This window comes from Nerophis lumbriciformis, linkage group LG04 (genome assembly GCF_033978685.3).
Source record: "Nerophis lumbriciformis linkage group LG04, RoL_Nlum_v2.1, whole genome shotgun sequence".
Taxonomy (NCBI): domain Eukaryota; kingdom Metazoa; phylum Chordata; class Actinopteri; order Syngnathiformes; family Syngnathidae; genus Nerophis; species Nerophis lumbriciformis.
Genome location: NC_084551.2, coordinates 38,545,001 through 38,561,915, shown reverse-complemented (window position 1 = coordinate 38,561,915; position 16,915 = coordinate 38,545,001). Strand labels below are relative to the sequence as shown.

At 41.3% G+C, this 16,915-nt stretch overlaps 1 protein-coding gene across 1 annotated transcript in view; it reads left to right on the top strand.

Annotated features, from left to right (window-relative positions):
• Nucleotides 1-3,449: 3,449 nt before the first annotated feature.
• nacad (NAC alpha domain containing) overlaps nucleotides 3,450-16,915 on the top strand; it is a 14,766-nt gene continuing 1,300 nt past the window's right edge. Inside the window, exons 1-5 of the mRNA XM_061954673.1 lie at nucleotides 3,450-3,602; nucleotides 8,511-8,794; nucleotides 8,875-13,831; nucleotides 13,914-14,144; nucleotides 14,511-14,602. Coding sequence (XP_061810657.1) covers nucleotides 3,518-3,602; nucleotides 8,511-8,794; nucleotides 8,875-13,831; nucleotides 13,914-14,144; nucleotides 14,511-14,602 — 5,649 coding nt within the window. The 5' untranslated portion in view covers nucleotides 3,450-3,517. The remainder of the gene's footprint in view (nucleotides 3,603-8,510; nucleotides 8,795-8,874; nucleotides 13,832-13,913; nucleotides 14,145-14,510; nucleotides 14,603-16,915) is intronic.

Below are 16,915 nucleotides of genomic sequence, written 5' to 3'. Positions count from 1 at the left end.
TCAATAATAGAGCAATGCATCTCAAATAGTGGGGCGGGGCGTGTGGACCCAGGAAACATACTTTATCAGTATCGTGCTTCAAACCCCGCTTCGAAAGGCTGTGCACTACAAAACATGCTCATTGTAGCCATTTGATCCTGACATCCTCTTTTTTATTAATAACAAAAAAATCAGCACAAATTGTTTTATTAATTTTAATATTTTATATTGTTCTCCTGCGTTTGTGTCGCTGATCAATTTGAATGCATTATTATTTATTGAGGGTTGTTTTTGTATTTCATTTTTTCATATCAAATGGGGGCAGCACGGTGAAACAGCGGTTTTATGTATTATTATTATATTTAATTGTTGTGCTGAATATTTAGGGATCTTTAACAACTAGTCCTATTAAGAATCCTATATACAGTATATATATATAAATAAAACTGGGGTTTTATATATATATATATATATATATATATATTAATATATGTATATATATATATACATACATATATATGTATATATATATGTATATATATATACCGGTATATATATATATATATGTATGTATATGTGTATATATATATATATATATATATATATACACACACCAATATTTCAGGCATATTGATACACTTTAAATATTTTCTATTACAGACTAAAAACAATGTTATTAAAGATATTTGTTCTGAATGTACCGTATTTTCCGCACCATAAGCCGCCCCGTGTTATAAGCCGCGCCTTCAATGAACGGCATATTTCAAAACTTTGTCCACCTATAAGCCGCCCCGTGTTATAAGCCGCATCTAACTGCGCTACAGGGAATGTCAAAAAAACAGTCAGATAGGTCAGTTAAACTTTAATAATATATTAAAAACCAGCGTTCTAACAACTCTGTTCACTCCCAAAATGTACGGTAATGTGCAAATGTGCAATCACAAACATAGTAAAATTCAAAATAGTGCAGAGCAATAGCAATAACTTAATGTTGCTCGAACGTTAATGTCACAACACACAAAATAAACATAACACTCACTTTCTGAAGTTATTCTTCATTCATAAATCCCTCGAATTCTTCTCCTACGGTGTCCGAATTAAAAAGTTGGGCGAATTACGGGATCCAAAATGGCCGGCTCCGTCTCGTCGAAGTCATCAGAGTCAGTGTCGCTGTTGTTTTTCCAGCAGTTCCGTGAATCTTGCCTTCCGGAAAGCTCGGACCACAGTTGAGACCGAAATATCCGCCCAGGCATTTACGATCCACTGGCAGATGTTGGCGTATGTCGTCCGGCGCTGTCTCCCTGTCTTAGTGAATGTGTGTTCGCCTTCGGTCATCCATTGTTCCCACGCCGTTCGCAGTCATGCTTTAAATGCCTTGTTGACACCAATATCGAGCGGTTGGAGTTCTTTGGTTAATCCACCCGGAATGACGGCGAGTGTTGTATTTGTGTGCTTCACTTGTTTTTTGACACCATCTGTGATGTGGGCGCGCATGGAGTCGTATATCAACATGGACGGAGCTGCGTGAAAAAAGCCACCCGGCCTCTTCGCGTAAACTTCCCTTAACCACTCGCTCATCTTTTCTTCATCCATCCATCCCTTCGAGTTAGCTTTTATGATGACGCCGGCTGGAAAGTTCTCTTTTGGCAAGGTCTTCCTTTTGAATATCACCATGGGTGGAAGTTTCTGGCCATTAGCATGGCAAGCTAGAACCACAGTGTGTCGCTTAGTAGGAGCCATTTTTTGGTCTTTACAGATGTAAACACACAAAGGAAATGAAACGTAATACCCGCGCGCTTCTTCTTCTATGGGGGCGGGTGCTTACCTTGGCAGTTGCTTACCGTAGAAGAAGAAGCACTTCCTCTTCTACGGGGAAAAAAGATGGCGGCTGTTTACCGTAGTTGCGAGACCTAAACTTTATGAAAATTAATCTTAATATTAATCCATATATAAAGCGCACCGGGTTATAAGCCGCACTGTCAGCTTTTGAGTACATTTGTGGTTTTTAGGTGCGGCTAATAGTGCGGAAAATACGGTATATTTCTTCATGTTTTCTTTAATGTTGATAAGGATACAATGGTATGCAGAGGAGTACTTATAATTCTACATCGTATATTGTGCATTAGTTATTAGTGTGATATCTAAAAATATAGCATAATAATCAATCATGAATTATCCTCATTTTCAGAAAAACGAGCTGTGGGCCAAAAAGTACTTTGGACACCCGGGATCTCTGGGTAAAAACAATCCAAATAAGAGAAAAATATATTTCCTTGTACATGCAAACAAATTGTCCATCCATCCATCCATTTCCTACCGCTTGTCCCTTTCGTGGTCGCGGGGGGTGCTGGAGCCTATCTCAGCTGCATACGGGCGGAAGGCGGGGTACACCCTGGACAAGTCGCCACCTAATCGCAGGGCCAACACAGATAGACAGACAACATTCACACTCACATTCACACACTAGGGCCAATTTAGTGTTGCCAATCAGCCTATCCCCAGGTGCATGTCTTTGGAGGTGGGAGGAAGCCGGAGTACCCGGAGGGAACCCACGCAGTCACGGGGAGAACATGCAAACTCCACACAGAAAGATCCCGAGCGCAGGATCGAACCCAGGACCTTCGTATCGTTCTGCCCCAAACAAAGTGTGATTATATTAATTAGCCATCAGGTCCACACATCAGAATTGAATGATCATGTCAGTGGATGTTTTCATGTGAGTCCTGCCTCACCTGAACTGAAATGTAGACTTGCAACACGAGACCATACAATCTCATCTACTCCCTTAAAAAAAGAGGCTGTGAGCCATAATTACTGTCAGCAACGAACCCGATGACTTCTGCTCTGCTTTGCAACAATGTGGTGGGAAGTTTGGGGTTACCATGGAAACTGATCACCGGCGTCAGCGTTGCGACCTTTGCCTTCTCCAACGGGTTCTTCTTCAAAGGAGGAGCATGCGGCGGAGGTGAGGGAGAAGAAACAGATGTTGTCCCGGGGCCGCGGCCTCGTTAGGGCCGCACTGGGAGCAGAAGGCAGCGCAGTCCAATTAGATACATTTAGGTGCGCTCGCTTGTCTTTGACACTTCCATGGCCGCCTTGTTTTTGCAGTGCTTTTCTTCGCCGACGAGGGGCAGCACCGAGTGGCAGGGACCTGCTGACGTCATCTCCCTCGCATCCAGTCCCAGCTCGGAAGGAGGTGGGATAGGGAGGAGGGGAGGAGGACATGGGCATCGAGAGACTGCAGATTCATCTAATGGATGCACACACACACACACGCACACAAACATTGTAAATGTTCTGAAGCAAAGACACACCCAATAATAGCATCCCTGCGCTTTACCACAGAAGAAGACATCCTACTTTCCCTCTCATCCACACACTGACAAACACATGCTGCAGCCTGCCTCCCTCCCTCCCTCCCCCACTTCTTCTCTCTCCATCAACCCTCCCTCTCCCTCTCTCTCTCTCTCTCTCTCTCTCTCCCTACCTTGTCTGTTCTGGCTTTTATTGTTGCGTCAGAGTCAGCCAGCAGAGAAGCATGCCGGGGGAGAGCGCTCACAGATCTGTCCCCGCCAACAAGCATCCAGGGCAGGCCGAGGAGGAGCCGGGGCTCCCTGGACCAGGTAGGAGCTCTGTGGGTTGTGTGTGTGTGTAACATTGTTAGGGTTAGAAATACGACTTAAGGTGGTGATGTAGACCCTCAAATGCAGTTGTCCAGTTGTATGACATACCCCTAAACTGCCATCCCTACCCCCCTCTCCCCTACTGTGTAAGCAACTCCCTAAAGCATTCTCCTCCCCCCGCTCTTAACTCCTCTCAGCCTGTGACTTGCAAAAAATGGGACTTGCAAGGCACGTCATCGTCTTCTCGCGCACTCACTCCGCCATCCCACCCCCGACCCTGCCCTGGGCCCTCTGCTACAGCGGGCACCATGTCCTCATGCGCATGCATCCTCATCCTCATCTCTCATGCAGTTTTTGTGAGCTGTCAGAGGAGCGTAATGTGCCCCCCCCCCCCCAGGCCCCCTCCTCCAGATCATGACACAGCAGTAGCAGGGCCCGGCACATACACGCATGCAACCTTGTTACTTGTTCCTTGCATTGATCAGAGAGCACGGTCTACACGTCTTCTTCCTCCAAGCATACTTGGCCATTTAAGCCGATTCTGATGTTAAATCTGGCCATAAAGGACAGGAGCTCGAGGGAAGTGTTGAAACACGGGCTACTCCTCTCTGACTACAATGTCGTTTGGGCCTAAAAGTACAGATCAATAATTAAAAGCTGCTAACCAATAAGACACGATTGGAGGACATTTGTGGGTTTCGTCTAAATATGGTGATTGGAAATGTTACACATTAAAAAATGACTGGGTTATTTTGATAACCCAATTTATGAGTTGCTGGTGTTGGGTTACATTTTGGCATTATTTTTATGAATAGCTATCCATTTTTGGGTTATATGGGTAATATTTTAACTCAATTTCCATCCATCCATCCATTTTCTACCGCTAGTCCCTTTCGGGGTAGTAGGAGATGCTAAAATGATTAACCATTTTTGGGTTGTTTTTCAATGAGTAATGCATTTTTAATTTTTATTAAAAAAGTTTATTTTTTCTTGAAGGGAATTTGATTATGGATTAATCTCATTAACATTATTTACAATCACCCAACATTGAGTTAGCATAACTCAACTTTTGGGTTAAATAATTCGACCCCATAGTTTGGTTGGGAATAACCCAACATGGAGTTACATGAACATTTTAAAGACCCGGAAATTGAGTTAAATACCCTTATAACCCAAAAAATGGACTGCTATTCATAAAAATAACTCAAAAATGTAACCTAACACTCGCAACTCATAAATTGGGTTATCAAAATAACCCAACATTTTTTTGTGTGTACACACTAAAAAATGTCAGGTTCAGAAAAGGACAAACCCCTTATTTGAGTTATTTTAACTCAACATTTTGGGTACATTTATTTCAACCCAACTTTTGTGTTGCATTATTTGACCAACAAGTTGAGTTATGATAACCCCATGTTGGGTTATTCCCAACCAAACTATTGGGTCGAATTATTTAACCCAAAAGTTGAGTTATGCTAACTTAATGTTGGGTAATTGTAAATGATGTTAATGAGACTAATCCCTAATAAAATTCCCTTCAAGAAAAAATAAACTTTTTAATTAAAAAAGCCTTTTACCCAAAAATGCATTACTCGTTGAAAAACAACCCAAAATGTTTAATCATTTTAGAGACCCAGAAATTGAGTTAAAATCTTTATAAAGCAAAAAATTTATTGCTATTCATAAAAATAACTCCAAAATGTAACCTAACACTCACAACTCATAAATTGGGTTATCAAAATAACCCAACATTTTTTTGTGTGTACACACTAAAAAATGTCAGGTTCAGAAAAGGACAAACCCCTTATTTGAGTTATTTTAACTCAACATTTTGGGTACATTTTTTTCAACCCAACTTTTGTGTTGCATTATTTGACCAACAAGTTGAGTTATGATAACCCCATGTTGGGTTATTCCCAACCAAACTATTGGGTTGAATTATTTAACCCAAAAGTTGAGTTATGCTAACTTAATGTTGGGTAATTGTAAATTATGTTAATGAGACTAATCCCTAATAAAATTCCCTTCAAGAAAAAATAAACTTTTTAATAAAAAAAAAAAGCCTTTTACCCAAAAATGCATTACTCGTTGAAAAACAACCCAAAATGTTTCATCATTTTAAAGACCCAGAAATTGAGTTAAAATAATACCCTTATAACCCAAAAAATTGATTGCTATTCATAAAAATAACTCCAAAATGTAACCCAACACTCGCAACTCATAAATTGGGTTATCAAAATAACGCAGTATTTTTTAGTTTGTATCTTCTTAAAGTGGCGCTATAACGTCATAATCATCTGTCAAAGACCCCCCAGAACATGACCTCATGTTGTCACCGTGCAACAATAAATAGAGCAGTGGCACACACACAGAACGTTCCATCGCGTGAAAAACACTAAACAGATTTACACTAAACCTGGTTAAGAATGAACACAGGGGCCAATGAAGAATTGAACAATGGATCTGACTCGCCTTACAGAGTCGGAATAGTTATGTCTGTACTCTGTGTTTGTCATCCTGCAGTGAAGTGCCAAACAAACATTCCGACACAACTATACTGTAAATATAATCCTTCAGCAGAGAACATTGGAGTGGCATGAAGATCTTACTACATGGATAAAATGACTTTTGTGCTGTACTGTACATCATATCATAGCCATTTCAAGATACAGTTTTAAAATGTGAAGTATATTTATATAGCACTTCTTCTCTAGAGACTCATAGCGTATTACATTGGGAAACCCATTATCCACATCTTTTTGAAGTTACATTTAAAGGAGAACAGCACTTTAAAAAAAAAAAAGTTGCCTATTGTTCACAATCATTATGGCATGACAATAAATTGATTTTTTTTTTTTAAAGCATTTTAAATATTAAATAAATGTGATCAGAACTCCGCTTACAATGCAGCCTATGGAAGCCATGCAATTCCATCTATAAAGCCCTTGAAAAAATATCCAAACACCTCCATTAAGGTTTTATATACATGATGTAAATATATATGTAGTAGTAACGGGCACATTTATAGTAACATTTAATATTTACGTATTTTGATCATTTTAAGCATACGCGGCACATTCATTTTAAAAACGCACCACGACCATTGCTTCTTTTTTTTTCTTCATCACTGATTATTACTCACTGCAGACTTTATGAGAGCCAACAAACATAATAAAACATCACTTACTGTACAAGGTCTGCTGTCATTAGGATGCCGACTTCTAGGATGTTCATATGTACCATTTCGGTGAAGAATGTCTCATAATCCTCACGAAGAAACAGGGTGGGAGGCCCGTGTGAACCAAGTGTATTTTCGTGTTGTTCCGGCTATTTTCGGGTTCCTAAATGTCTGTTAAAGTGTACAAAGTTGTCGGAATACCTACTCAGACTTCTTCTGTCCAGGTTAGATGCATGATTTATGATCTATAATAAACTTCCAGGGAGCAAGGAAGTGAGTAAACAGCAGACCACTCGATGATGTAAACATAGGGACACACGGTAGTGATCGCGGCGCCGCTATAAATAGTTCATCTGCGTTTGCACTTATAATAACAATATCACTAATACTTGGTTAATATTCAAGTCACAAAATGTAAATTGAGTATTGTTGGCGCTTTTTGAATGGTTGTTTATTGGATTTTATGAACAAAATAGAGGCGCTCCCATCGGCTCCGCTGTAAGCGGACTTTTATTTACGTTTATTTAATATTTAGAATGCATTAAAAAAAAATATATATTTGTTGTCATGTCTTTTATAATGATTGTGAACAATAGGCAAAATTCCACAAAAAGTGCAGTTCCCCTTTAAACCAGCATGGGTGGCACTGGTAGCAGAGTGGGGAACGTGCATTGTACTGTTCCTGTTTTGCAAAAAAGATCCATATTACACAAGTTATTGGTAATATCAATTTGAATGTTTAATTGTCTGCATTCACTCAGTGTTTAATTAGAATCAGTGTGAATGCTTGGGTTGCAGTCTAAAGCAGAATTACACCTAAAGCTAATAGTCATTAGTTGGATACTTCAACACTAAACAAGTATAAGTAAAATGGTTGTTTTTGCTTATTGTATTGTTGCGCTGCCCCCCTCCCCCTCTCTCCCGCAAAGTAGACTGCCAAGTCGGAGAGAGGGAGGAGAAGCGTAAGTCTATTCAAGAGACTGCAGTGGAGATGCGGAAGCATTATGCTACATTAAACTACTTGACATGTAGTCATGCATTGCTTCATGAAGCTGTCATGCTTGTTGACGCTACTGCACTTGGGGTGGTCATCATGCAGGGAATTTCTGATGGAAGCAGGGTGACAATGAGAGCCGGGAAGTGCAACTGTGTGTGTTTCTGTCGGTGGCTGGCACAGGCCTGTGCGACTTGTGTGTCAAAATGGCCAATCGGCATGCAGATTGAGGTCATGGTGACAGTGGCCTAGTTAAAATGAAGGCTCTGTTCCTTCTATGTGATACACCATCGTCTGACATTTACTGGCCGTATTCTTCCAACGTTGTCCATTTTGCGTAGCAGATTTTATTTTAACATATACACAGTGAATAAACTAGCTGCTCTATTGTTACATTGTGTTTAGTTTCGTCATCGCTAGTGCCATGTTCCTGACAAGTTTGAAAGACGATACTTTAGCATCAAGGCATGAAATAACTTGTTTAGCCATCGAGTTGTCTATGGTGACACACTGTTAGTGAAGTAAAGACAAAAAGTTCCTACATTCATACTTTGTTCATTAGGTTTGCCAGAAATGGATTTGTCCCGTTACCAGTTACATTTTAACAATCATATCTGTTCTCTGCAAGGCTGAATTCATTTGATATGTGTTTCATTGTAAGATTATGTGGAAGAAGAAAAATGTGTTTGTTCACCTCATCTAACATCTTTTTGTGGGATGGGGGGGTGGTTTCCAGGAAAAAGCAGACGTCAGTCCACGGACTCCACACCCAGTGACAGTGGCTCTTCTCCTTGTGACACAAGTTCAAGCCCTTCTCCCAGCACTCCACAGAAGCTGCTCCCAACATACACATCTCCATTTGGGCCCAGGCTATTTCACGCAACACCTAACTCTTCTGGTACTCCAAGACCTCAACCTGAAGGGTCTGACTATCGGCACAACCTACCGAGGTTGTCCGGAAAGTTAGGCGGTCATGGACCTTGTGGCCGCCTTGTCCCCGTTAAGATGGAGAGAATCAAAGTCAGTGTTAAGATATTCTTGTATCCCTTCAGCAGATGCATGACATTGAAATGTGTGTAACATGTGTGTATTGTTGCCAGGTACTGACTGGTTCTGAGGTGGAAAGTGACTACCCAGAGGTGCAGACCATTGATACAAGGGTGGTGATGGGCCAAGAGACACTTGTAAAACCATCAGAGATCCTGAAAGGGATGCGCTTTCCAGGACAATGTGTTCAGGGTATCTCATCATCAGTTACGCCAAGCTTTGCAGAGCCTCAGACAAAAGTAAACAAGCCAGAAATCAACAAGGAAGTGGGAAATCCCCCAAACCTGGACAAACAAGGAGATGAGCAAACAGAACCTGAAACATCCTTAACCCCACCAATTCCCCCTGTTCACAGCCCCACTGCACCCGCTTCCTCCACTTGTGTTGACAATAATGTCACAGATAAGGAAGAGGGTCAAAGTCTCTCGATCGTTGAAGTGCCTTCCCTGTCTGTCCACGAGCAGATCTGCCCTGTGGCTCTATCATTTTCTGAGCCAACTTATTCTGTTGACCCACTCCGAGTGGGTATGCCGTCATCCCTTGACCCTGACTTGTATTATACTGCTCCCTCCACACCAATTAAGGCGGCATCATTTTCCTCGCACCTTAAACATCGTTCTTATCCAGGCTCTCCTGCTTGCTCACCCTCACCTGGCTTACCCTCAGACAGCGATGACCTCTGCTCCCCTATGACCTCCCCCTCTGGCTCTTACATGACAGCAGAAGGAGGAAGTTGGACATCCTCTTACGCATCTTCCACCTCCCCCTCCACTTCTCCCAACCTGCTGACCACAGAAGATGCACAGGAGGCTCGGGCTTGCTTTGTGGAATCCTTGTCCGAGATTGGAGATGAAGTAGGAGAGGACAAGGTGCGAACAGCTCCAGAGCGGGAGGAGGAAAGACCAGGCGACTTGTATGTGCAACGTTCTCAGGATGTGATTAATCCACGGCTTGGAATAACTGGTACAGCGATACTTGAGGAGGAAGAGACTCAAAAAGATGATGAGACCATTATTTGCAGAGAAAGCCATCGTCCTTGTTGGGTGACTGAACATAGACCTCTGCCAAGGAGCAGTAGTAGCCCCACTAGTGACTCACAGGAGGATGGCGGTGAGTCTGAGAGCTCTCTCTGTCCATTAGAGGAGGCCAGGACAGCAAATGAGGAATATTCAAGAATTACTCATACAGGCCTGAATCTGCAACTGGACCCATGTGTATCGGGGGAACATTATGGACAAACGACTGATCAGCAAGAGAAAACGTTCACAGCTGTGACTCCTGATACAGACAACATGGCCTCATCCAACAATAGTCCTGACTCACCTGTTGTCCACATGGATTCTTTTTGTTCTGAATCCTTTAGTAGATTTGGTCCTGGCTCTTTCATGTTCTCTCAGACAGCAAGTGCTGAAGATATACCAGAGGAAGAAAGGATGATACCTGTCTCTCTCATCCCATTTCCTCCTCACACAAGCCTTGTTTTTAAAGCTGATTCCTTTGAAATAACTCTTTTTCCCACAGAGGCTGAAAATGAAATAGTCACGGACAGAAACGAAGGCAAGAACATTGACGCATATGCAGCAGGAGAGGAGGAAGCAGACATTGAAGATGATGACGAAGAGGATGACAATGACTATGATGATGATGATGACATCAATGGTAATGAAACTGTGGACACTGGGGACGCTAATGACAACAAAGACAACAGTCTGGAGTCTGGTGTGGAAGCCAAGGTGGAAGTAAAAGTGGTTGAAGAGGAGGGGGAAGATGACGATGAAGATGGCCAGTACATCAGGAAATCAGTGGAGGGTGCTACAGATGACGACAGCTCAGGATCCTTGCTTCATACACTCTCAGACACGTCTATAAATGAGGGGTTGGATGACTACTTCTGTTTCCAAGTTGATACTGATGACTCATTAGATTCTGCCTCCTATAATGGGGAGGAAGATGAACGCCTATACAGCACTGAGAGGCATGCACAGGCACCAGAATGCTCACCTTTGGATTCACTTGAATCCACAGAAAGGTCAGAATCACAACAAGGATATGTCACTAGAATGGATAAAACAGAATGTTTGCACACACAACTGAGCGCAGATGAGACAGTGGATAACTCTGAAATCACGTGTCTTTCTACAGACACTGCTGCCCAGGAACCCAAAACTCCAGAAACACAAGGCTGTGCCAGTCCATTGGATAAAACAAAATCTGGACAAATTGATGAAGGCTTAAAACAATTTGCTGTTTGCACATTTACATCTTCTTGTGATCCTAAGCCATCTAGTAACAAAACTAGGGATGCAACTGAAAGGGTAAAACATTATAGTTCTTGTCAAGAACCTAAACATAGCTCTTGTGTCCTTTCCTACCCTGACCCTGCTACTCAAGTCTACTCCTTACCTCCTGTTGGAAAAACTCCTAGCTGTACAGTACAGGAACCAAAAAATGAAGATGGTGGCAGAGAGCAAAACAAACGTGCAAAAGAAGATCCCACTTGTGAACCAGACAGAGATTCGTATAAATTGCTCATTAAGCATCATCGTTATCAAACAGAAAGTCATGGAACTGCTGGAGTGAGTAGACTCATATCATCCCAGTGGTCCTCTAAAAGACATGTTACACCTGACGAAGACCAGAATAAAAAGAAGAATGACAACACCTCAGTAGAGATTAGAAGCATTGAGTGTAGAGCCGCGGACCCGGGTTTCTCTGATTTGAGTACTGCCACCAATGATTTGAACAAAGGTGTGCTTCCTGTCCCCTATCCTAAAGACCCAAGTCCAAATCCCAGCAATATCCCGATCTCTGCATCTCCAGAGGTTATTTTTGGACTTGCTGACAATCTAGTCTTGACTCCTGAACATTGCCCTGGTGACTCTGGCCAGGAGAACTTAAGTACAGATGAGAGGGTTCTCGTAGTGGCTGGTTCAACTCACTTTCCTTTGGCTATCTCACCCAAAAGAGAAAACTCAGAAACAGATACAAGAAGGGAAATTTGTCCTGTAGCGGAGATGACTGAATTACATTTAGGATCTTTGTCTGAATTTGGAGTATGGGGAGCAGGGGAGTCTCTTTCCTTGTCACTGGGGAAGAAGTATGAATTAGAAACCGAGAGTGTACTCATGTTTGACACAAAAGGCCAAAGTACACAGACCTCAGTGATTCCTAACATGACCAGTGAAGCATACCAAAAATATCCTTATGGTTGTGTTCAGGTGGAAAAAAGCAACGAGGATGGAAAGATCCATGAGGCAGACGATGCAGAAGTAAAAAGAGAGGGAACTTCCGAGTTTAATTTAGTCTGTTGGAAGTCAATCGAGGAGATCTCGGAGGCAGGTGGCGGCGAGCGGAGATTCCCTGAAGATGATGTCAGTAATCAGGACAATGATGGGGATAACACACAGATGCATGTAACATGGATGGATACAAACAATAATAATGATACTACTTTTGATTCACTGGAAGTAGCAATATGTGGAGGACTGAATGCGTTATCAGAGGAAGTGAGGCCTCAGTTTGAGTGTGTCAAAGTCAGAGAATCAGTCTCTAACATTCCGCTTGAAGAGATGCCAATGCGAGTTTCTGTCAGTGAAGAACAAAAATCACCAGACATTTCATCCACAAATGAAGGTCAGTGTAGCGTGTTGTTAAATAACACTAGTGAGAACCAATGTGCAACAAATGAACATCTCCACAGCCCACCAATGTCAAGATGCCAAACAAGTCCCAAGTGTCAGACAATCACTGCAGCGAGTAATATAGTACCTTCTTTACTACATGGCTCTTTTGGTTTCTTTATTCCTAGATGTAAATCTAATGCATCTGCACCCATCAAAGATGCAAAAATGTGTTTGCAGTTAGAATCTGAGATTGCGGTGGAGTCTCAAACTCGAGGCGAAAGAAAAAGCGATGCCGGTATTATGATTGACAGAGTTGTTGAGGAGCCAAAGAATACAGGTGATTATAAAGGACAGCAGTGTGAGAGTTCTAACTCAGGAAAGGATGAACAAAATAATACGAAGAAAATGAAAAAGAGATGTGCAAAGAATAAAAAAAAAGAAGAAAAACCGTCACCCACACCAACTCTTTTAGACGGGTTTGCACAAGATGCTGCTAAGGGTACAATTTGCACAGAGAAAACTGATGCTACTAAGAAAGGACGAAGAAGGAAACAACACAAGGCCTTGAAGGCAGGCATTCATTCGGATTCCAGCCCTGAAATTCTTGATGATGACAAGAAACCTCTTGTTTCAAAACTAACCTCAGCAGTGGCGATTGAGGATATTTCCAAAACAAAGACAGGCAAAAAGGCCAACAAAGTGTCATCATTAGAACAAAAGACTGACAAAGGTGTTTCACAGATTCAAGAAAAAAAGTGTCTTCCCCCTAACGTCACACGCCCTAAAGATTGGAGCCACAACTCAAACAAGCGTGTCAGAGAGAACCTTAATGTCATGGGAGAACTCGACAAAGAATCACATAAGGAACAAAGAGAGCTGGACAACAGACCAGAAATACTTAATAACATACAAGAAGGGCTTGATAACAGACCAGTGTCTAATGGTCAAAGAGGAATCAGAGTAGACATTAATGACAATAACATACAGGATGATCAGATCATACTATCACAGGCTATCACTTCATTTTCTTCCCCAACATCTCCCGTTTCCTCTTCCTCACCTATCTACGGAGCATCAACAGAGACAAAACATGAACTTATCACACCTGTACAAGAATCACAGCCGGCACTTTCAGTCCAGCACTTGCTTTCGCTATCCTCGTCCCACACAACCTCTCCCACCAGCCAGCAATTTCTTACAAACCACGTAGAGGCCACCATCATTCATCCTACGCTGAGCAAACCTTTACCATCTTCGTCTTCTGAGATGCCAAGTAGTTTGTCCGAACCAACACAGGAGTCTTCTTCCATCCCTCCTTGCCATAACCGGTCCTCCCCACTGTCTCACAAAGAAAACAAGCAAGGCTGTACAAAGGACACAGCCAAAGGTAAGAATTAAACATCTAGCACAATAACCAATTCAGTGTTCTTCGCTAGAAGGATGATCAATAAATATGTGCTTTTTTTAAGATGTCACTTTAGCACAGGGGGGATCAGACAAGAGCGAGGAGGATTGTAGACTCCCTGGTCAAGGGTCAATTCTCAAAGAGAAAACCGGAAACAGAAGTGGATCCTTGCAGAAAACCGGTCCATCTGATCAAAAGGAAACCCAACCTTTCTCTTCTTATCAGCTCACCGACAAACAGTCTGGCTGTCCAATCAACCACAAACACCCAATCTCTGAAGACTTCAAAAACAGCTGTAAGATTTGTTTCCATTTTATTGGATTGCATTAGGTCAGGGATTTTCAAACCGTGGTATGTTAACAATCACTTCATTGATTATTCAAAGTGATACTATTCAAACTGTGCGTAATGTTACATTATCCAAACATATTAAATATAATTTTTATTAAAACCTCTGCCTTATTTTTAATGAAAATGTAGGCCTACTATGCTACTGTATCCTTATATTGGTCATTTTGGTGGTACTTGGAGAGCCAAGTGTTTTCTGAGGTGGCACTTGGTGAAAAAAGGTTGAGAACCACTATTTAGGTTATATCCTTTTCATTCCCATTATGTTTGTAGCAGTATTCTACTACACACTTGTATGTGTGTGCTTGTCCAGGTTCCATTGTGGCCTCCTGTAATGAGTCGGAGAGTGAAGGTTCAGTGCCTGAGCTAGAAGAGGCAGAGCCAGTGACACCTCTTCAATCTCAGGTGCATCCCTTGACTATTAAACAGTAGAATTATATTATACACATTGACAAAGCATTAGAAAGAGCAGTCACTATTAGGCACTTAAACCCTGCAAAATAAGACCACATTAATACACATATGCTACATATACATACATACAAGTACTGTAAATAAAAGTAATACTAAACAGATATGTTATTATATATCTAATTAAAAAATGTACCTCTTGAGCACTGCATGAAGACAAACAATTGTGCTAAAACAACTGGACGAACATGCATTATTTGTTAGAGCACAGTCGTGGTCAAAAGTTTACATACACTTGTAAAGAACATAATGTTAAAGTTAAAGTACCAGCGAAATTATTTTCTGCATTTGACCCATCACCCTTGATCACCCGGGAATCATTTTTGGTGATTTAACCCCCAATTCCAACCCTTGATGCTGAGTGCCAAGCAGGGAGGTAATGGGTCCCATTTTTTTATAGTCATGGCTGTCTTGAGTTTCCAACATACTTGCCAACCCTTCCGGATTTTCCGGGAGACTCCCGAAATTCAGCGCCTCTCCCGAAAACCTCCCGGGACAAATTTTCTCCCAAAAATCTCCCGAAATTCAGGCGGACCTGAGTGACGTGTCGACAGCCTGTTTTCACGTCCGCTTTCCCACAATATAACAGCGTGCCTGCCCAATCATGTTATAACTGTAGAATGATGGAGGGCGAGTTCTTGGTTTCTTATGTGTGTTTATTGTTAGGCAGTTTCATTAACGTCCTCCCAGTGCGGTAACAACACACAACAACAGCAGTCACGTTTTTGTCTACCGTAAAGCAGTTCGTCTGCCGTAAACAGCAATGTTGTGACACTCTTAAACAGGACAATACTGCCATCTACTGTACATGCATATGTGACAATAACATCTACGGCTTTTAGAGAGTGCAGTGCACAACTGCGCACACAACAAGGAGACGAATCAGAATGCATCATCAGAGAGGGTGTTCAGCATGGTTAGAAAAATAGTGACAGAGAATAGAACAAGGATGAACAATTCAACCCTTAACTCAACAAAGAGTAGATGAGTGTTATGTGTGGTATATGTGTAAATAAATGAACACTGAAATTCAAGTATTTCTCTTATATATATATATATATATATATATATATATATATATATATGTATATATATATATATATATATATATATATAGCTAGAATTCACTGAAAGTCAAGTATATCTTACATATATATATATATGAAATACTTGACTTGGTGAATTCTAGCTGTAAATATACTCCTCCCCTCTTAACCACGCCCCCTGACCACGCCCCCTCCCCCACCTCCCGAAATCGGAGGTCTCAAGGTTGGCAAGTATGGTTTCCAATAATTTCTACAACTCTTATTTTTTTCTAATAGAGTGATTGGAGCACATACCATATTTTTCGGACTATAAGTCGCAGTTTTTTTCATGCGACTTATACTCAGGAGCGACTTATGTGTGAATTTATTAACACATTAGTGTAAAATATCAAATAATATGATTTAGCTCATTCACGTAAGAGACTAGACGTATAAGATTTCATGGGATTTAGCGATTAGGAGTGACAGATTGTTTGGTAAACGTATAGCATGTTCTATATGTTATAGCTATTTGAATGACTCTTACCATAATATGTTACGTTAACATACCAGGCACGTTCTCAGTTGGTTATTTATGCCTCATATAATGTACACTTATTCAGCCTGTTGTTCACGTTTCTTTATTTATTTTAAATTGCCTTTCAAAAGGCTTTTCTTGGTGTTGGCTTTTATCAAATACATTTCCCCCAAAAATGCGACTAATACTCCAGTGCGACTTATATATGTTTTTTTCCTTCTTTATTATGCATTTTCGGCCGGTGCGACTTATACTCCGGTGCGACTTATACTCCGAAAAATACGGTACTTGTTTGTCACAAAAAACATTCATGAAGTTTGGTTCTTTCATTAATTTAATGTGGGTCTACTGAAAATGTGACCAAATCTGCTGGGTCCAAAGTATACATACAGCAATGTTAATATTTGGTTACATGTCCCTTGGCAACCAACACATTTAGCTGAACTGCACCAATTTTGTTATGAGTGGTCTCAAATTCAACCAGAAGCTTGTGGATGGCTACCAAAAGTGCTTTATTGCAGTGAAACTTGCCAAGGGACATGTGACCAAATATTAACATTGCTGTATGTATACTTTTGACCCAGCAGATTTGGTCACATTTTCAGTAGACCCATAATAAATTCATAAAAGAACCAAACTTCATGAATGTTTTTTTGTGACCAACAAGTATGTGCTCCAATCACT